We start from the raw sequence: 21,632 nt of genomic DNA, 5'->3' as shown, positions 1-21,632 counted from the left end.
ATTCAGTTTTTCTCTTTGTACCTGTGTTTTTCTCTTTCTCACTCTTTTCCTTCATCTTCTTAAACCAGTCCCTTTAGCATATCTTGTAGTGCTGGTTTGGTGGAGAAGTATTCTTTTAGCCTTCTTTTGTCTGGGAAACTCCTTTTTTCCCCTTCTACTTTAATCGAGAGCCTTGCTGGGTAGAGGAGCCTTGGTTGTAGGCCTTCTGTGCTCTGTTGCCGGCTTCCCCAGCGTGCCCTGGCACTGGTCAGTTTAGTGTCTTCTATTGTGTGCTTTCCTGCTTTTGACTCATCGGGGGCGTGGCCTGCCCATGCAAAATGGAGTCTATGGAAAGGGGAAGGAGTCAGCTTTGGGACTCTCTGGTTAATCCCTATCTCCTTGAGGGTATCTGGGCAGCTCTGTGACCCCTTTGGCCAGGAATCCACTATTTCTGCGGATCGTGTTGTAATTGCGCACCTTCAGGCTCCCAAGCCTGCTTCTGGCTTTTTGGGGGCGTGGCCTGCCTGTGCAAAATGGGGACTATGGAATGGGGAGGGAGTCTGCTCCAGGAATCTCGGATAATCCTCCAATTCTTTCCCCAACCCCTCCATCTCCAGTCTCTCCTCAAGGGTCTCTATGTAGCTGTGTGTCCCCTTTGGCCAGGGATCCTCTATTTCTTCCAGTCAGTCTGTACTCAGCCCCCAGCCCACACGCGCAAAAGCTGTGTGCGGAGCTCGGAAAAGGCAGGTTAATTGATTCACTTATGCCTGAGTGAGATGGTAGCTGCAGAGTGGGAGGTGAGTTATCACTGGGGCTCCCCTGGCCACCATCTCAGTTCTCTTCACAAAGTTTTCCTCACCAATCTTTCCCCAGGCACCAGCCCACTTCTGCCGCCTCTACCCAGAGATCAAGGAAGGCGGCTGCCACTGCAAATTTTTGCGTTGGTCCTTTAAATGTCTCTTTGCATCTCCAGCCGCCTGTCTCTGGCAGAGAGCGCCCCTGGGCTTTTCGGGGTTGCGTTTTGTGTGTGCATTTTCCTGGTTTCAGCTGCTGTAGTCTAGGGGCCCCCGTTTATGATTCAGACCCTGTTTTTCTCAGGGGGATCCAACTGGCTGTCTCAATGTCGCTCTGGTGCTGGTGCCAGTGGGCGCCCAGCCCACCCTCTCGAGCCTCCACCGCACTTCTCACCCGTTTAGATGTGTGAAAGTTGATTCCACTGTCTGTCTGCAGCTCCAAGGCTCCTCTCCCTCTATCGTTCCATTGTTTCCCAGGTGATTTCTCCACTATTTAGTCACAATTCCAGTTTGGTCTTGGGAGGAGGTCCACATGACTCCCATTCACTCCTCTGCCATCTTTTTCTCTCTGACTCCCTTTTCAGGACAGCCTACTATAATTACCATCTGATTAGTATATTATATTTACTTTAATCACTGTTGCAATCCATTTCCTTGGACCGGCTTCACTTTACCTTGCTATTGTCCTTGTTCAAAATGTCTTTAATTTATTATTACTCATCTGCCTCTCAAGTGTCTTTCCTTTGGGGAGCTGCCGTGCTTTCTCCTCTTTTCATTCCTTGAGTCCACCACGATACCAAGTGTGGTCACCTTTTCTCTGAAAATGTCCCTGTGAGAGTCTCGTTTTCAGTGTGGCTTCCTCTGCTGTAGTCTAGGTCTTCATAAATTCTTAAGCTCTTAACTACTTTTCCCTATCTGCCTCCTTCAGAGCCATTTTGCCATTGCAGAATTCTTGTATTTCTTGCTTCAAACTGCCACTTGCTTCCTACTCCAGAATTCTTCAGCGTCACTTTTGAAGCCTTTTCCATACATGTGTCCATTGCTGTTACATAATACCAACCCTCTACTAAGAAGAGCTAGGCTCATTCTTCCCCATGTTTATTACAGCAGTTTCCCCATTGTTCTTGCTCTTTCAGCAGTGTGTCCATCTTCTTCCTTTATGTCCATCTTTTTTTTTAACATAACTCAGTACCCAACTCCTTCACAGAAGCTTTCTTGCTGAGCTGCCTCACACCCCTTGGTTTTTAGCACTTTTGCGTAACACTAACTTTGCATTTTTTCATATAGATACTGTCAGTCCAAAGTTCCTTATCTCTAATTCTAAAACCCAACAAGTTTGGGAAACTGAAAGCTATTTAATAACCTTGGCACAAAATGGGAAAAACCTCTCTGAGTGTGAACTGTATTTATTTATCTCATCTAGTGTGACTGTTTATGCAGTCTATTCCAGAAATATGAATCTGGTTATGGGGCAGTTGGACAGGATGGAAAATGAAGGGAACTTTGCCACCTGCACTTTTTGGAACTGCCAAATTTCTCTAGTATTGAGCTTCTTAGACTGGGGTCCCTGTATCTATGAAAGTGTGCAGAGAACATAGGGAGTTCCAGTGTATGCCTGCTGGATTGCCAGGAGGGTCAAATTTATTTGATGGTTTGAGGTAAAGTGTGAAATACTAAAGAAAATGTAGTAAGGTGCAAAATTTTTATGCATTTAAAGGATAAAATATGAAATTTTAGAGAAATGAGGGTACTAATGTTAGATGAGAAGAAATGTGTTCATTTTCGTTGACTGGGGTACCCTCAAGCACTGTTCTTATTCAGAACTCAAATAGTTTACATTTTTTGTGATTCTAACTGGCTGGACTCTTGGTTTTGTACTTGTAAACTTTTCTAGGACCACACAGGATGGCAAAAAATGTTGAGACTGACTATGTGGAAGAAAGAATAACACTAGTGCAACAGTCAGACTGACTTTAACAAGCAAGGAAGATACACAAAAGTGAAGGCCAGGAAGGGTTACTTAGAAAAATCAGTTGTGTCCTAAGGAGGCTAAATGTGAAAGCAAGGGCAAATTGCTCAGGTTGGTTTCCAAAGCTGTGTTTTAGGTAGCCCAAATACCTCTCATACTTTTTGTTTGTTTGGTGGTTTTTTCCCTTCATTTTATTGATAAATAATTGACATAGATTCCTGTATAAGTTTAAGGCACACAGCATGGTGGAATGATTACAACAGTAGGTTCTGCTAACTTCCAGGTTCACATACAGATACAATAAAAATAAAAGGAAGAAAAAGGAAAAAAAATTTCCTTGTGATGAAAACTGTTAGGATTGAACTCTGTTAACAACTATGTGTCATACAGCATTGTTAGCTATAGTCATCATGTTGAACATCACATCCCTAGTACTTATTTATCTTATAACTATGGTTTGTACCTTTTGAAAACCTTACTCCAATTGCCCCTTTCCCCACCCTCCTCTGGTAACAAGTCTGACCTTTTTTTCTATGAGCTTGGTTATTTTTTATTTTTTATTTAGAATCCAAATATAAGTGAGATCACACAATGTTTGTCTTTCTCTATCTGACTTACTTCACTTGGCATAATGCCTTCAGGGTCCATGTTGTTGCAAATGATAGTATTTCCTTGTTTTTTTTAATGTCTGAATAATATTCCATTATATACAAGGTCTGTCTAGAAGGTATCCAGCCGTGTAATATGAAAAATAAAGACATTTATTGAAGACGATACAAGACACAAGAAATGTACATAGGACAATGACTCCCCAGTCCCTTCAAAGTAGGCACCTTGGGACCCCACATAATTCTCCCAATCGTCATCAGCTGCCCTGCCTTATTTTCCTAAACCTCATCAATGGTCTAAAAATCTCTTCCCTTTCAAAGGTGATTTTAGTTTTGGGAAAAGCCAGAAGTCACAGGGCTTCAAATCTGGGCTGTATGGGGGCTGAATCACCTGGGTGATTTGATGTTTCACCAAAAAAACTCTGCACAAGACGTGATTCACGAGTGGGCGCATTGTCATGATGAAGCTGTCAATCACCAGTTGCCCATAGCTGCAGCCTTCTGAATCATCTGAATATTCTCCATAGAGGAATGTTCAAGCTTAATGCAAAATTCGATGGAGATTCTTTGCTCTACTCATTTAGTCATTTTGAATCCAATAGCCATACAGTGCAAATGCTCACTCAACAGTGTCTGCTGCCCCAGCTAATACAAAGAAGTCATTGTTCACGCATGCACATTCCAGTCTACTCTCCTTGGCTGCCAGGTTATATCGATACTGTGCAAACCATTCTCGTTATATTAACAATGGCTGGACTTTTTTTGGACAGAGCTTGTATACATGTGTACGTATATATCAGATTCTTTATCCACCTCTAAATGGACACTTAGGTTGTTTCCATGTCTTGGGTATTGCAAATAATGTTGATATGAACATGGGGTCACATCTATCTGTTTTAATCCTCACCCATTGATTTCAGAAAGAGGGGAAGGGAGGGAGAGAGAGGGAGAGAAATATCAATGTGAGATAGAAACATCGTTAGGTTGTCTTTCATGTGTGCCCCCAATGGGGACAGAACCCGCAACCTAGGCATGTGCCCTGGCTAGGAATTGAAGCCACGACCTTTTGGTTTATGGGACAATGCTCCAACCAGCTGAGACATAGAGCCAGGGCAGCAGCTATCTTTCTGAGTTATTTTCATTTCCTTTGGATATATTCTCAAAATGGAATTGCTGGATCATATGGTAGTTCTATTTTTAATTTTTTAAGAATCCTTTTTTCCATAGTGTCTATACCAATATACAGTCCCTTGAACAATGCACAAGGGATCCTTTTTCTCCACATTCACGCCAGCAGTTTTTATCTCTTGTATTTGGTGATGACCATTTTAATAGGCTTGAGGTCGTATCTCATTGCAGTTTTAATTTGCATTTCCCTAATGACTAGTGATGTTGAACATTTTTTTGTGTGTACCTGTTGGCCTTTCATATATCTTCTTTGGAGAAGTGTATATTCAAGGTCTTTGCTTATTTTTTCTTTTCTTGAGTTATATGAGTTCTTTATATATTTTGGATATTAACCCTTTATCAGATAAATGATTTGAAAATATTCTTTCCCATTCTGTAGGTTATTTTTCACTTTGATGATCATTTCTTTTGCTGTGCAGAAGTTTGATGTAGTTCTAGTCATTTATTTTTTTTGCTTGTGCTTTAGGTGTCTTAGCCAAAATATCATTGTAAAGACCTATGTCAAGGATCTTTATTCTTAGGTTTTCTTATAGAAATTTCATGGTTTCAGTCTTACATGTAAGCCTTTAATCCATTTTGAGTTAATTTTGGCCAGTGGTTTAAGATATGTGCCCAGTTTTATTTTTTTACATGTGAATATCCAATTATCCCAGCATCATCTATTGAAAAAAAAGTCATTTCTCCATTGAATATTCATGGCTCCCTTGTCAAACAGTAATTGACCATATCTGCTGGGGTTTATTTCTGGGCTCTCAATTCTGTTCCATTGGTCTATTTTTCTCTTTTTATGCCAGTACCATACTGTTTTGATGACTTTGGCTTTTTAGTATAGTTTGAAATCATAATGTGGTGCCTCCTGCTTTGTTCTTCTTTCTTAGGATTTTTTTTTTTCTTTTGGCTATTTGCAGTCTTCTGTGCATCCATATAAATTTTAGGAGACCTTTTTCTTCTCTCTATGAAAATGCCATTGGAATCTTGATAGGGATTGCATTTGATCTAAAGTCCTCTTTTGGTAATATTGATGTTTTAACAGTATTAATTATTCCAATCCATGAACATAGGATACCTTTCCATTTTTGTGTCACCTTCAATTATTTTCAGTAGTTTTCAGTGGAGATGTTTTACCTCCTTAAATTCATGCTAAAAGTATTTTATTGTTATTGATGCTAATGTAAATGGATTGATTCTTTCATTTCTTTTTCAGGAAATTCATTGTTAGTAGTATATAAAAACACTACTGATTTCTGCATGTTAATTTTGTATTATACAACTTCGCTGAATTCATTGATTAGATCTGTTTTCTGATTGAGTCTTTATGATTTTCTATATATAAACCATGTTATCTACAAATTGAGACAGTTTTACTTCCATTCTTTTTTGTTTGTTTTAATTAAGCATTATTACAAATGTTTATTTTTTACCATGTTTTGTGCTATTTTATTGTGTTCTATTTTGTTTTTTAATAGGTTATAAATAATGGCGGTAGCTATGGGGGATCCTGGACTCTTCAAATTGCAGTTTGCCCCTTTTAGCAGTGCCTTGGATGTTGGATTTTGGCATGAGTTGACCCAGAAGAAGCTGAATGAGTATCGGCTGGATGAAGCTCCTAAGGACATTAAGGGTTATTACTATAATGGTAGGTGGTATTAAACTCCTTTTTCTATCATTTTCTGTGCCCTCCAGTATAGGGTCAGCTTTTCTTTTAACAAGGGACACCCTTGTCTTTTACAATTAATGATCTTCACCAGTTTCTGTTTTACTTCCTGACTTTAGACCCCAGTTTATTTTCACTTCTTTTTCCCTGTTACAGAGAAAAGAAGGAGAGAAATAAAACCCTACTTATTAATCAAAGAATTAATACTGATTTACTTAGTATTTCTGGGGGAGAATAGTGGAAATATTTTTTTCCAATGAATTTTTTCTATGTTCTTGGCAAATTTCTTAAATTCACAAAAGCTCTGTCATTTTATGCTAAGTCTCTGTTTAGTTTGCGTAACCAGAAATTGGATGGGGCACTTTGGGCTCCACAAAGAGAACAAAATTACTCACAATATTTTCATTATGAATGCTGCTATTAATGACTTGATTGAAAATATGATAATGCTTCTGTGCAGGTGATTCTGTTGGGCTGCCAGCTCGCTTAACATTGGAGTTCAGTGCTTTTGACATGTGAGTATTTTTTGCTCCAAATCTATAGTGAAGAACACTGTTTGCTGTTTTCAAGGAATGAGCATTCTTAACCTCCCTCAGAGGTGCATCACAGGAAAATTAGGGATGCTCCTGGTATGCAGGGTCAGCTCCTCATGATTCTTTTCATCTCCCATAACAAAGAGACAAGTGCTAGATGTTTAAGACTCTCTGATTTATTTTTTGAGCAGGTATTTATCAGAGCCTATTTGGTGTTAAGTACCATGTAGATTGATTGGGATTTGAATAACATCTCTCCTGATTTTGGTTATAGTTAATATTTTGTGGTTCTTTATTATTACCTCTTGACTTACTCCTTTAGTTGCTTATCCATGGGCATCAATGAATGTTTATTAGGCTACTTCTGTATAGAAGCTACTGTACAAGGCATTATAGGGATATGCATAGAAATATGACATATGCCCTCAAAGAGTTTTTTGTATGGTTGGAAGTGATGGGGAGTTGCTGGAAAGAAGAGAGGCATTTATTGACTTAATTAGGTAGACATTTTCACATACATAACCCTTTCAGATCTGCCAGGTGTAATTTCTCTCTCTTTCAGATGAGGGAACCATGGGTCAAAAGGTAAAATGGCTTGCTTAAGGTCACATGTAGCCTAATTTAGGAAGCATGCATGAGAGAAAGGTAAAATGTATTTCTGAGGTTGCAGTCTGAGTAGTTAGGGCATTTTGTTGTCTTTTAAAAATAGAGAAACCAGAAGGGGGCTAAAATTTTAGGTGGAGGTAAGCTTGGTTTAGAACGTGTTATGTTTGAGATGACAACATCCAGTAGAAATGTCCAAAGGCATTCGAGTCAAGCAGCATGGGTCAACTAGATTTAGGAGCCTTCTATGAAGAAAAGATCATGAGACTGTAAGAGAGGAAGAGACTATAGTGTAGAAGAGCAAACGGCCAGAGCAGTGTACATACCTGATTTAGGGAGGACAAGAAGGTACAGAAACTAGCAAAGGAGATGAAAGTTTTCAGAGAGGAGGAAGAACCAGAAAAGAGTTACAGAAACCAAAGAAGGAAATATTTTCAGGCTGGAAAGAATGTCAAGGAGAAAGGTCAGAGTTGAATGCAAGGGTCATTGGATTTGCTGATGAGGTCTTCTGTGGTCCTTGAACACTCAGTTTTTCAAACTGAATTCTACGGAACAGGATTCTTTTTGGGGACTATAAAACAATTGAAAGTTGAAGACTTAGAAGCTTCAGTGAGGTCAACTTTTTCTGCTTTCTTGTGCCTTAGCAGTGTCAAGTTGAGGGATTTGGGGAAGGCATAGAGGTCTTTCTTTGTAAGAACTGCCTGGTTTTTGAAAATGGCCATAATCAAAGGTTAGGATATTTCAAATAAAGTATCCCTAGAATTGTTTTTTAATTTCTCCAGATGTCAACACATTTTATTCCTTTATCTCACTCAAATTGTAAAATTAAATTCCCTAACATAGATTCAAAACAATATTAGTCTTTATGTCTTTAAAAGATAAGTGTTGATTCATAATAAATTCCTGTGGTTATTTGTCAGAACAAATTAAATCCTACTAATCCCTCCCTTGTTTTGGTAAATACTAACTTAATTTTGGAACAACTGCAAGATAATGAGGGAAATACAGACAGTGTACAAGCAATAAATTATCTGAAGATGGTAACGTGGGGAAAATCAGCAGTGTAGTTTCGATGTCATCTGGAGAGTCTAACATTCACCATAGCCTCATTCCTCTCTTTATTCTGGTCCTCTACTGGAGGTTATTTTTTAAAAGATATTAAAGTTCACAGAAGTTAGGCTTCATCTTATTACAAAATCCAAGTGTCTTAAACTTTAGTGGTCCAGAAATTTTAGTCGAAGGAGGCAAGAAAATCTGTGATCCTACAGTTACGACTTTCACGCAAATTGCGTGGTCTTTCTGGTCGTATTTTTTCATTTAGCTACTGACTACTCACAATATGTGAGGCTCCCTGGTAGGCACTGGGGGAGATGAGCAAGAATAAAACATGGTCCCTAGTGTTGTGAAATGGCCCTGGATTTGAAGTCTGAAGACCTAGTATCTATCTGAAGCTGATTAACCAAGTTACCTAGAGTAAGTCCTTTTAGTTTTTTAGCTTTGGTTTCCTTATCTCTAACTCAGCTTTTAATGTTCCTTCTAGTTTTAAGTCTGTGATTTTCTGAATCCCTCTTTTTTAGGATGGTGTTGCTATAGTCTGAATGTTTGTGTATCCCCAAATTCAAATATTGAAAACCCAATCCCAAGGTTATAGTTTTAGGTGGTGGTGCCTTTGGAAGGTGATTAGAGCCTGAGGGCAGAACTCTCACAAATGGGATTCATGCCCTTATAAAAGAGGCTCCAGAGAGCTAGCTCCCTTCTTCTGCCATGCGAAGACATAGTGAGAGGTCGGCAGTCTGTGAACAGAAGAGAGCCTTCACTAGAATCCAGCCATGCTGGCACCTTGATCTTGGGCTTCTAGCCCCCAGAACCATGAGAAATATAATTCTGTTGGTTATAAGCCACCACGTCTGTGGGGTTTTTTTATAGCAGCCCACACAAACTAAGACAGTTAGAAAGTTTATTATTGTTATGCTTTCTTTATTTTTATTTTTTAAAAGATTTTATTTATTTATTTTTAGAGAGGAGAAGGGAAGGAGAAAGAGAGGGAGAGAAACATCAATGTGTGGTTCCCTCTTGTGCACCTGCTACTGGGGATCTGGCCCGTAACCTAAGCATGTGCCCTGACTGGGGACTGAACTGGCAACCCTTTGATTTGCATGCCAGCCAATCCACTGAGCCACACCAGCCAGGGCTACTTTCTTTATTTTTAATAGTGTACCTCTGCATGGGTTTGTAGGAAAATCCTTATAAGTTTATTCATGAAACACTGAATGCTTCTTATGTGAAGTATGTGGAGGTGTTAGGCATAGAAAAGGCTTATGTAACATGGAGGTCTGGAGGGCCCTGGATAGAGGTAGAAGACAAATAGTTTCATTATAATGTGCTCTGTGCTGTAATAAATATGGAGGGGTAATAGTTATTTCAGAAATACTTATTAACCGTTTCCTCTGTGTCTGGATAGTACAACAGAATGAACTAGGCACTGGGCATACAGGGAGGAATAAGGTACAGTTGAATAGCTAACAGTTTTAGTTCTCGCAGATGCCATGACTATCTCAGCTTTGATGGCACCAGATAAATATCTTTTACAGAGTCCCTGGAAGCCTCATGGATCTCCGCCAGAAGGTAGCAACACAGGATCCTGTTCTCTACATTGTGCTAGATGAATGATAAGTCAAGTACTAGTTTATCAGGCACCATCTATCTTAGGGTAAGGTGTACTGCTGAATCAGACCCCAAAATATAATGGCCGAAATAGAAAGGAAGTTCATTTCTTGTCCATTTCATAGTCCAGGGCAGTGGTCGAGTCTTTTATTCTCTTATGGCTTGGTCATCCTTGGGGTGGGAGGGCTTGCCTTTTTGTGCTGCTTAAGACTGAATTGCTACTTTCAGGTAAAAACAGATAGAAAGGGAAAGAGAGCCAGGGTGAAAATAGGTGAAAGAAACATACCCAGTCTCCTAAAGGGTCTAGCTGGGCAGGGACATGTGTCACTCCACTCAGATTCTGCTGGGGAGAGCAGTGCCTCAACTATCATATTTTGCCATGTGTTATGCACATCCACGGTTTTGTGCGCATTATACACGGTGTTATTATACCCATGGCATGTAATCATTACACCCATGTATACTCCACATCCCTATTTTTCCCTCAAAAATTTGGACAAAAGAGTCTGCATTATACATGAAAAAATACGGTATCTTGCAAGGAAGCCTGGGAAATGTGGTGCCCAGTTACCAGCATCTTGTATGTATTCTGTTTCTGTTTACAAAGAGGAGGATAGATTTTGATGGCTAATTTCTGTATAAAAATGAAGCTGTTTTTTTTAAAAAACAGTTTTTCTTTCCCTGGGCCTCTTTCCCTTGAGGAACATTTATCTTTTTTAGTCTTAAGAAATATTTTTATTTTCTAAGCCACAAGTTGGATTCAGTTAGAGAAAAGGAAGGCATAACACTTGCCCTCAAATAACTTAAAAAGTAGCTAAGGAAATAAGTCTCATATGCAAAATTATCTGTTTGGGGCGCAGGCTGTCCTACTATTCTCTGCCATCTTACTAGGACCTAACACAGATCTGCTATGTACTAGTTGCACAAATAATTGTTGCATTCAATTACAAGCAGTATAAGTGCATGGCTGTCAAATGGGATAGGGTGTGGTTGATGGAAAGATACCAATGGGCTATGTTAGAAGATGTTGTCAGGAACTCAGATTATTATGGAAAGCAGGAGATAATGCAGCATGCTCCCAGACTGAATATGACTTCCCAGGTTCCCAATTCCCTGTGGCCATGCAAAGCTGTTGGAGTAAGATCCCTGCAGGTGTGGAAAGCGTTTGCCCTTCTCGGGGATTTATCCTCTCCTGGGCACCTCCAAGGCCTTTCTGTTCCAGAGGCTCTGACCATATGGCTGCCTTTGGCCCAGTGCAAATAACAGGTGCAAAACAGTTTTACTACTTGCCTGAGTAATCACTGGGAGACTGAGTGAAGGCCAATTTTCAAAAATAACAAGCCTGGGCTCAGGCCTTTATGACATCCATTCTTTACCAGGTTAATGTATACATCATTATGAGTTCACTGTTGGCTTTAGGGAAGATTTCTAATTCTGACTTTTTAAACAGCTTTATTGAGATACAATTCGTATACCATAAAATTTCCTCTTTAAAAATGTACAACTCAGTGGTTTTTAGTATATTCACAAGGTTGTACAATCACTACCACTATCTAATTCCAGAACATTTTTGTCACCCTCCAAAAGAAACCCTGTAGCCTTTAGCAGTTACTCTTTATTCTTCCCTCGACCCTAGACAACAACAAACCTACTTTCTGTCTCTATGGATTTGCCTATTCTGTACATTTCGTGTAAATGGGATTGTAGAAAACTAAACTAGTATGTGTTCAGGACTAGAATTTGGACTAAATTCTCTTGTTTCCAAATCAACTTTTTCCACTTATCTGAACCACCTCTTGTGGAACAAGTAGAACTCTAAACAGGAAATTGGTAGAATGGCTTTCCCTCCCATTATCACTTTTTCCTCTTTTTTTCTTGTTTCTTCCTTTTTAAATTGATTATACTATTATAGTTGTCACAGTTTTCCCCCCTTTGCCTTCCCTCTACTGAGCACCCCCAATTGCCTCTGGCAATACCTCCTCCTTTGTTCATGTCCATGGGTCATGCATATAAGTTCTTTGGCAACTCTCTCTCCTATACTTGCTCTTAACATCCCTCTGCCTATTCAGTAACTACCAGTTTGTACTTCTAAATCCCTTCACCTTTTCCCCTACTTCCCTAGACACCCCGCAATGATCTGACTGGCCACCATCCCAATGATCTCCATATCTGTGATTTTTGGTCTGCTTGTTTGCTTATTTGTTTTTCAGATTCAGTTGTTCACAGTTACATATTTATTGCCATTTTAATGTTCATAGTTTTGATCTTCTTTTTCTTAAATAAGCCCCTTTAACATTTTCATATAATAGTGGTTTGGTGATGATGAACTCCTTTAGTTTTACTTTGTCTGGGAAGCACTTTATCTGCCCTTCCGTTCTAAATCATAGCTTTGCTGGGTAGAATAATGTAGGTTGTAGGTTCTTGCTTTTCATTACTTTGAATACTTCTTGCCAGTCTCTTCTAGCCTGCAAAGTTTCTTTTGAGAAATCAGCTGACAGTCTTCTGGGAACTCCTTTGTAGGTAATTACCTGTTTTTCTCTTGTTGCTTTTAAGATTCTTTCTTTATCTTTAACCTTTGACATTTTAATTATGATGTGTCTTGGTGTGAGCCTCTTTGTGTCCATCTTGTTTGGGACTCTCTGTGCTTCCTGGACCTGCATGTTTATTTCCTTCACCAAATTAGGGAAGTTTTCTTTTATTATTTTTTCAAATAGATATTCAATTTCTTGCTCTCTCCCTCCTTCTGGCACCCCTACAGTGGGAATGTTGGAATGCTTAAAGTTGTCTCAAAGGCTGCTGATGCTGTCCTTGTATTTTTAGAATCTTTTCTCTTGTTGTTGTTCTGATTGGTTGATTTTTTTCTTCCTTACCTTCCACATCATTGATTTAATTCTCAGCTTCATCCACTCTGCTGCTGATTCCTTATAAATTGTTCTTTATTTCAGTTGGTGTCTCCTTCACTTCTGATTGGTCATCTTTATGCTATTGAAGTACCCACTGAGTTCCTTGAGCATCCTTATAACCAGTGTTTTGAACTCTGCATCCGATAGTTTATCTCCATTTTCTCTAGTTCTTTTTCTGGAATTTTGATCTGTCCTTTCATTTGAGCCATGTTTCTTTGTCTCTTCATTTTAACAGCCTCCCTTTGTTTGTTTCTATGTATTTTGTAGAGCTGCTGTGACTCCCTGTCTTGGTAGTGTGGCCTAATGTAATAGGTGTCTTGTAGTGTCCAGTGGCATAGCCTCCCCTATCTCCCAAGCTGGGAGCTCAAGGTGTGCCCTTTGTGTGGGCTAAGTACATCCTCTTGTAGTTGAGCCTTGATTGCTGTTGGCAGGTCAATAGGAGGATTTATCCCGGCCAGTCAGCTGCAAGGACTGGCTGTGATCCCTGTCCAGCAACCACCTCCCTTCATGGCTTGTGGAAGTGGTTGCGTGGTGCTCCAACATGGTCTGTAGCTGTCCACTGGGTTTCCTAGGTGGTGCAGGCCGAGGTTAGCCTCCACCTGTGTTCTGTCTGAGGCCCCTTGGCGTAAGCTATAAAGCAGTATGCAGATGGCTGCTGCTTGTGCCTGGTCTGGGGCCACTCAGCAAGAGATATGGAGTTGGGCTCAGCTGTTGCTTGTTTGAACCAATTTAGGAAGGCCTGAGGCTTGCATCTAGCCCAGTCCTTCCTATGAAAAAGCCAGTGTTACCATTTGGGTGGGCCCATAGGTTGGCTGGAGCAGATCCTTAGATAATTGTCAGAGAGGTGCTTACTGTGTGAATCAGGTTGATAGAGATTTAGATATTTTGCTACTGCAATGTGGCTCTGTGTGCGGGAGGACTCAGAAAAGGTACAGTGGCTGCTGTCTGCAGTTCTTTCTGGGAGGAAGCTATCCCCCAGCTCTCATCTTGCTGCCAAATACTTCAGTTTCTCCCCATATGCCACTGGTGCCCCTCTGGGTGCTTCCCCAGTGCTGGAGCCCTAAGGGAATGAATCTGAGTAAGTCCTTGTGCAGTGTGAGGCCCTTTAGGAGGAGAGGCCTAAGAATCCCAGAGTGTCTTCCGCTGATCCAGCTCCCACTGGTTTTTACCACCGGAAATTACGGGGACTTATCTTCCTGGCAATGGAACCCTGGGCCAGGTGGTCTGGTGTGGGGCTGGGATTCCTTGCTTCCAAGATAACCCTCCTTTTTACATCCGCCACTCGTGGGCTTGGGACTAGCCCGTTCCACATCTCTGTGTCTCCACCCCTCCATCCCTCCTACCCACCTGGATTAATGTGCTTTCTTAATTTCTTAGTTGTTGCCACACAGCTCAATTTTCTGCCAGACCTGAGTGATACATGTTCTGTAGTTTAACTGTAATTTTGCTGTGGTTGTGAAAGAAGGCAAGACACATTTACATATGCCTTCATCTTGACTGGAACTCCCCCCATTATCACTTTTCAAATTTGTTTCCCTAGTCACCTCTCCCAGTGGTTCTTTAATCATGAAAAATGCTTCTCCTTTGAAACTTCCTCTTGTCCTCATCAGTGCTGATGTTTCAGGGGTGTAGCTGTCCTGGCAGTTGCTCGAATTTTCATGATTGATTTCTCCCGCTCTCAGAGCAGGGCTTTGGCATGGCTTTTACACACCCGGAACCTTTGGAGATTGAGGAATGAGGGTACTTTCCTCCTCTTGTGCTTGTATCCAGGTTAGATCTTAGCCTCCTTCTTTATGTTTCAGCATCTTGTTCCAGCAGTAATTCATAAAACTGTCTGAATGTAGAAGGCCTAGTTTGCCAACTATTCCACTTCCTCCTTCTGCCTTCTAGGCTCAGTTGCGCCTCTTTGTGATATTATTTTCTCATCAAGACTATCTTTGATGACCTTGTTTCACTTAGATCAGAATATTCTTAATGTTGGAACAGTGTGGTGACAAACAACCTAGGTTTGCTGCTGACTTATCTGCTCCCAGAGGAAGGCTCCGGCCATTGGAAATTTCTTTACACCTGAGACTTGGCATTTGAGCCTTACAGTCTCACATTTGGCAGAGCCTTTGTCATTCGTTGCATCCCTTTGTGGTAGGCATGCCACGAAGCCCTCTCAAATCCAATTTTATGCAGACTTTGAATGAAGAGACACTGGATATTTTAAACACAACTACCATCAGTGCAATAAATAAAAATTCATTCTTTACAGAGTATTGGTTAAGTGACAACAATACTAGGATGTTAATGAGACTACTATTTTAATATAGCACCTGTAACCACTGAAACACAGTTAATCATTTTAGAGAAGAGATCAGATTTCTTGGCATCTTGAGTTTGTGTTCAGAACCAACTCATCTTTCCCTCTCCTGACTTGGATTACCCTGAAGCCCCTGAGGACTTCTGGGGCGTTGTACAGTACACATGTAGGTGATGGATTGGCAGGTAGCCCAGGTGCAACACATTTTGTCAGTGTGACTCAGACACCCACCAGGGTTCGCTCAGCAGCTCTGTGCAGAGCCTGTTTGGGCTGGGCTCGGTTGCGGGACATGTTCTCTGCCCTCAGGGAGCTTACTGTTCTCCAGCTGGGTGGATATGACTGTCTTAAAAACATTCTAAAATGTTATGCTCAGTTTTATGTATAAACCATTGTCAGAGACAATGGGGGATGGCTTCCTGGAAGAGGGGGGTTTGAAATAGGGCCCTGAAGCCTGGTGAGGAGGGAGCAGCATATCACCTTGGACTTAACTAGTTCTGCCTTTAGCTCTGCTTATTCTTATATGACATTAGGCAAGTTACTTAAACCTTTAAATGGGAGAACAAACTGTTAGGAGAACTCAAACCTTGTATAGTTCTTGGCATAGTAGAAGCTTAATAAATAATACTTTCCTTTCAGGTTAAAAATGAGAAAGAATAAAAGGTAGAGAGAAAACTTACATTTGGGGGACAATGGAAGAACAGCATGCTGAGGAATTATAGACACTTTTGGGAGATGTAGTGTCTGTTTTTATTTCTAAAGCAATGTTCTTTTTTCAAAGAAATATGCACTCGATTTTCTATTTGCCCCTGCAGAGCACTGTCCTCTGACTCTCACTGTTGGGCTGCTTTGTCTGTCGCTCCCCAGATCTCTGAGTCCCAGCTGTGCCCTCTTAACCATGTTTCTCTCGTACCCAGGAGTGCTCCCACCCCAGCCCATTGCTGTCCTGCTGTTGGAACACTATATAACACCAACACACTCGAGGCTTTCAAGGCTGCAGATAAGAAGCTACTTTTGGAACAAGCAGCAAATGAGGTTAGCTGGGAAAGCATAATCTATTTGTTGTATTTTTCGTGGTTCTGCAGGCATGGTGTTTCTGATCAGGTGCAGAGATCTGTGTGGCATAGAAACTAGTATATAGTTGTTACTCAAGTTGGCTCCTGGTTGGTGGGCAGGTCAGGGAGAAGACACTGAGACTCTCACCTGGGTTTAGGCCGGAATATGGGGCAGTGTATGAAAAGCTTTCCTGCTGATCTTCAATTATAACATTTTGAAACAGCTTGACCTCTGTCTAAGAGTTCTGTTTATATGAATACATTTGGGTTCTCTGTTCTTTGTGCCCTTGGAAGAGGCTCCCCAGCCCTAAGTACCACAGCACTCTTGCAGATGACTCTGCAGTCTCTCCAGTATCTTCAGGGCTAAATCTAAACTACCCCATCTGATTTACAAGGCCCCTTATAGCCTGGCCTCTGTGGCCTTTCTGTCCTGTCTCACTTGCCCTCGCCTTCTCTGACCGGGACACAGTAAATCACATCTCATTCCTTTCTTCACCTACTTTTTTTTTCCCCCTCCTCTTCCCTCAGGACATGATGTTCTTTCTGCCTGGAATGTCTTTCCTTTACTTCTTCACATCTGAGTTAGTGCGAGGAATTAAAACGGGGGGAAATTTATTCTAATCCCCTCTAACCCACTTGATCACGTGATCTTCACATTAGTCTTAAAAAACAGAAGAGTCTTATTTATGTGGATGCCATGGTCAGAGAAGGAAGTTTCCCTCCTTTGGTCTTGAAGAAGGTGTCCCTTATGTCCCTCACAATGGATACAGCACATGACTTCACTGATGATGGTGGTTCTTCTTGGCCTGCAGCTTAACTGTTCCTGGGCTCCTGCTTTGGGTGCACATTTAAAAGGCCGTCTCCAAAGTTGGGTCAGGTCTCAGACCATCATTGAAAAAGCAGGTTGCTCCCCACAGGAATCCTCACTCCTTGCCTGGGGCTCAGCCTTTCCCCACAGTCTCCCCATCCTCAGCTAATCAGAAGCTAGGGCCTGCCTGCTCTTCAGTGGTCCAGCTCCTCCATAGTTATTACTTCGATAGCAGGAACTTCTCTTTGCTTATTTCCCTCTTCCACCCATATGTGGGGATTTCCCTCTTCCACCCATTTGTTTTGCTTAGTGGCACAGCAACTAATCTTAGCTACTAAACGCCTTGTGACCAGCAGCTGCTGGCCAGTGCCAGTTTCTGCTTCTAGTCACAGTACTTGCTGAATATTCATAAATTCGAGTTCATTCTCTTTCCTTCATATCTCAGAATGAGATAATCCCAAATAAGACCTTAAGAAATCCCTTCTACATAGTTTCGGTCACTGCCTCCCAGGAGCCCTTCCTGGTTCTTCTCCCTCCCACCTCCCGGCCCAGTTTGGTGTTCCTCCCAGGAATTCTACATCCTTCCGTGTACAGCACATCCTACCTGGTGGTGTACTTGGACATTTATTCCTGTATCTCTCATTAGACTATAAGTTTCTTGAGGGTAATGTGTTTTTTTAGTTTTCATAGCCCTGATGTACCTGGTATGTTCTAGGCACAGGAAGGCAATGAAAATGAAGGCATTAAAATAGCCTAGTTACGTTCTCTGATGCTGAGTCCCACTGGGAGGAGACCTCTGAGTTCTCTGCCTTTCCTCAGCCTGGTAGGAGAATGTGGCTGGTGGAGAGGAATGGGAAGTGGGCAGAGTGAGATGATAACCCACTTCATTGTCTAGGATAAGTGGTGCCGGGCCTATAGGAAAGAGGGGTTTGGTGCTGTACAGCTCTGGGCTTTGCTCAAGTGTGAGAAGCTCTGAGATGCCTGATAAACCTACCTTGACACTTTCTTTCCTTCTGGCAGATTTGGGAATCCATAAAATCAGGCGCTGCTCTTGAAAACCCTGTCCTCCTCAACAAATTCCTCCTTTTGACATTTGCAGTAAGTAAATAGACTCTGTGTCACACTTAGATTGTTCAGATGTCCTGGCTAAGCCTAGTGTGCCAGTAGAACAGTCTCCTCTCTTCTCCTTGACGCTTTCACATTGTGTCATTCAAGTCATGGCCGTTAAATAAATGTTCATTTGCTTAGTGACCCAATAGTGCTGGCCCTTATTACCAATGCAAATTAATTTATTCCTACTGATCATACTGGTATAGTCATATTACTCGTAATAATTGCATGGTTTATATAGCACACTCATCAAACTCTTATCATTCAGGACATGATAGAGTCAGATTCAGGGAGTAGTGATTTGGTGTTGCTAATGACTTTGTTAAATACAGTCCATCGACAGAAAGAAAAGGTGACACCTCAGTGACCCCGACGATCCCCAAGCAGCTCCGGACTAGAGGAGATGACATTATATTGCTTATCCACAATACTGGGTTGTTTTTTTTGAAAGAATGAAAAATGTTTAATATAAATGAGACCAAATTATAATGAATATTGAGGACAGCTTTGAAGAGAAAAGAAATCACATTATGGTAACATCTGCTGCTGAGGGAAGTAAGGGAAAGAAACTGGTCTTAGCGATGGTGTAAGGATGGGGTAAGTGCTAAGGGTTGATCGTAGAGATACCAGCTATACATACACACACATGTATGTGTATTATACATATATATGCACAGATATACGTTGGAAATATTGTAGGTTTGGTTCTACAATAAACGAATCATGATCTTTTTGCTGGTAGAGTCTTGCCTTCATTTTGTAAAAAAAGCAACATCTGTGATGCACAGTAAAGCAAAGTTCAATAAAATACTATATGTTTTATATATGTGGATATCTGTATATATGTACATATAAAACTAATTTTTCCTGTATAATAAAACATGACTACATAATATTCTGTCAAGTATATGTCCTACAGACTCCTGTATGACTAGGTTGTTTCCAATAGTGTTAAAAAAAATTGCTGCCATGAATAACACTGGCTATACTGATTTTTTCCGCCTGTTCATCTTATTCCTTTAGAATAAATTCTTTGGAGGGGGCATATAAACATATTGATGTTGGTATATACATATTAAATGTGTTATTTTACTACAGCTTCATCAGCTTTGGATGTTAATCCTCTTTCTTACATTTTTCTTTTGTTTTTGTTTGTTTTATTTTTTTTTTGCCAAGTCATAGGTCTTGCTTTTCTCCCTCCCCCACAAATTAATCTTCCATTTCTTCTGAATGCAGCCTCTCTGATTTACTGAGAAAGTGATAAGAATCAAACTGGAGGTCATACCAAAGGGTGGTTATCTAAAATGAACATAATTTCTAACAAGACAGAAAACAGACAAAAATGTAGATATTTATACATGCTGCTTTATGTGTAATACTGGAGGGATAGAAAAAATTTTAAATTCTTCATGGGATTACTAGGTGCAGTTTGGCATTGATAATTTGTAAAACTGAGTAATTTTGTAGGTTTGCTACTAGAGTAGATATAAATAGTGCTGGTTAAAGATTTCTGGTTTTGTTACTCTAATATCAATACATTTTCTATACCAAGAATTCTAGTTAGTGGAATCTAATTGACGGTTTGCGCTTAAAGAGAAAAACATAACATTAACTCTTAAAGTTTTAAGGCATTTCCCAAGGTCAATATGTGTGCTGGCCTATTGCCTTTAACTGAGCATTCTTATCCTGCCTTTAGAAGTCTTTCTTTTAAAATCTTCAGGCACAAAGCGCTTTAGGTTTAATTTAATCAAGGCCTTTTGTATCCTGAAGAGAATCCTAAGAAATTCAAACCGTTGGACTTTTGAGGCTGACTTGATAAAGCTTCTTAGAAATTGTGAAGTCCTTCATCTTGAATTGTTTAACCATTTACTAAAGATCAGTTATGACAAATCATTTAAAAACCAAAAAAAAAAAAAAGAGAATAATCTGTGGGGGTGTTTTTGCTTTTTTTCCTTCTGTTTTTAGGACACAAAGGAACAAACATTTCATTAATTTCACTTCAGCAGTCCGTTCTGCAGTTGTTGAGAGAGTTTATTCCTAGTTGGTCAATTAGTGGCAAAATTAGAGTGCAGAAATGGTAATTACTAGACTTTCTCATCTGGACACATGTTTATATATAAGTTTATATTTTAAAAAGTCATCTAGTATGATTTAATATATATATGAAAAGTCCAGAAAAGCAAATCCAGAGAGACAGAATAAACTAGTGGTTTCCAGGGAATCGGGAATGAGGATTTTCTGTTAATGCAGCAATTTTTAACCTTTTTCATCTCATGGTACACATAAAGTAATTACTAAAATTCTACAGCACATCAAAAAATATATTTTTTTGCTGATTTGACAGAAAAATAGGTATAATTTTGGTTCTTTTACACCAGGCAATTGTTGTTTTGGCTGTTACCGTTTTTTTTATTTGACAGTCTAAGGGAAAAGAGATCAGTACCCCTAACTAAAAAACCTGTTTTGCATGTTTTAAAAATTCTTGTGGCACACTGGTTGAAAATTGCTGTGCTAATGGTTATTTATTTATTTATTTGTTTGTTTGTTTGTTTTTGTGGGTGGGTAATGAACATGTTCCAGAATTGGTGGTAATGGTGGTATAACCTTGTCAATATACTAAATAAACCACTCAATTGTATACTTTATCATTGTAAATTTTATGGTGTGTGAATTAGATCTCAATAAAAAAGCTATGGAGCAACCATCTGCTTTTTATTTGTAGCAAGAGTCAAGAAGAAATATTAATTAGCCAAATAAACTGCATTGTGGTTAGTGGTAACAGACTGGCAGGTAAGCTGTCAAATAGCTGTGTAACTGTGGGATCCTACATGAGTGATTTAGGCCACAAATGCTGTAAGAATTCAGAGGCAGGAGCATTCAGCCTGAGTGGGAAAAGTATCAAGGACAGCTTCACAGTCCTTTCTCCTGCATTGCTTGCCTTGGTGGAGGAACAGTCAGACACACTCTGGAAAATGTAACCTCTTCTATTATCAAAGCTCCTTAGTTCTTAGAACCCCTAAGTGACACATATAGTACTCACTTGATCTCTGCTTCCTGCAAGAAGTGAGCTTCCCAAGGGCTGGGACTGGGTTTTATTCATTGTCTTATTGTCAGTGTCTAATGTTTTGCCTTATACATAGCAAGTATTTCATAGCTGTTGACTTGAATTTCACCAATAAGGCATTTCTGAAAGCAACATTATATTATCTCAGCATATAAAGGTTGTGAATAGGACAGATTCTTTAGTAATGTGCTTAAATAATTTGATTATAAAGAGAATGGTAATTCTGTTTGCAGGTCATGTCTACACAGATGGAACATTGAGTGTGTTTGGTATCATGAACAAATGATTAAGTTCTGGAAGCAGAGTTCTGATCCTATCTCTATCATTTACTATCTTTGTTTTGTTCAAGTTCATCAACCCTCTGTAAGCTTTAGTTTTCTGTCTATAGAATGAGATGA

General features: G+C 40.1%; 1 protein-coding gene across 1 annotated transcript in view; it reads left to right on the top strand.

Moving 5' to 3' along the window:
- Positions 1 to 21,632, top strand: part of ATG7 (autophagy related 7) — a 282,375-nt gene that overhangs the window by 30,651 nt on the left and 230,092 nt on the right. The window contains exons 2-5 of the mRNA XM_054595174.1: positions 6,005 to 6,174; positions 6,653 to 6,707; positions 16,115 to 16,232; positions 18,081 to 18,158. Of these exons, the coding sequence (XP_054451149.1) occupies positions 6,015 to 6,174; positions 6,653 to 6,707; positions 16,115 to 16,232; positions 18,081 to 18,158 (411 nt within the window). The 5' untranslated portion in view covers positions 6,005 to 6,014. The remainder of the gene's footprint in view (positions 1 to 6,004; positions 6,175 to 6,652; positions 6,708 to 16,114; positions 16,233 to 18,080; positions 18,159 to 21,632) is intronic.

The sequence above is a fragment of the Pteronotus mesoamericanus genome, unplaced genomic scaffold (assembly GCF_021234165.1).
Source record: "Pteronotus mesoamericanus isolate MK-2021 breed Mesoamerican mustached bat unplaced genomic scaffold, CSHL_Meso_final scaffold_54, whole genome shotgun sequence".
NCBI lineage: Eukaryota > Metazoa > Chordata > Mammalia > Chiroptera > Mormoopidae > Pteronotus > Pteronotus mesoamericanus.
The sequence above is the reverse complement of the archived record's forward strand: the minus strand, read 5'-3'. Positions and strand labels throughout refer to the sequence as shown.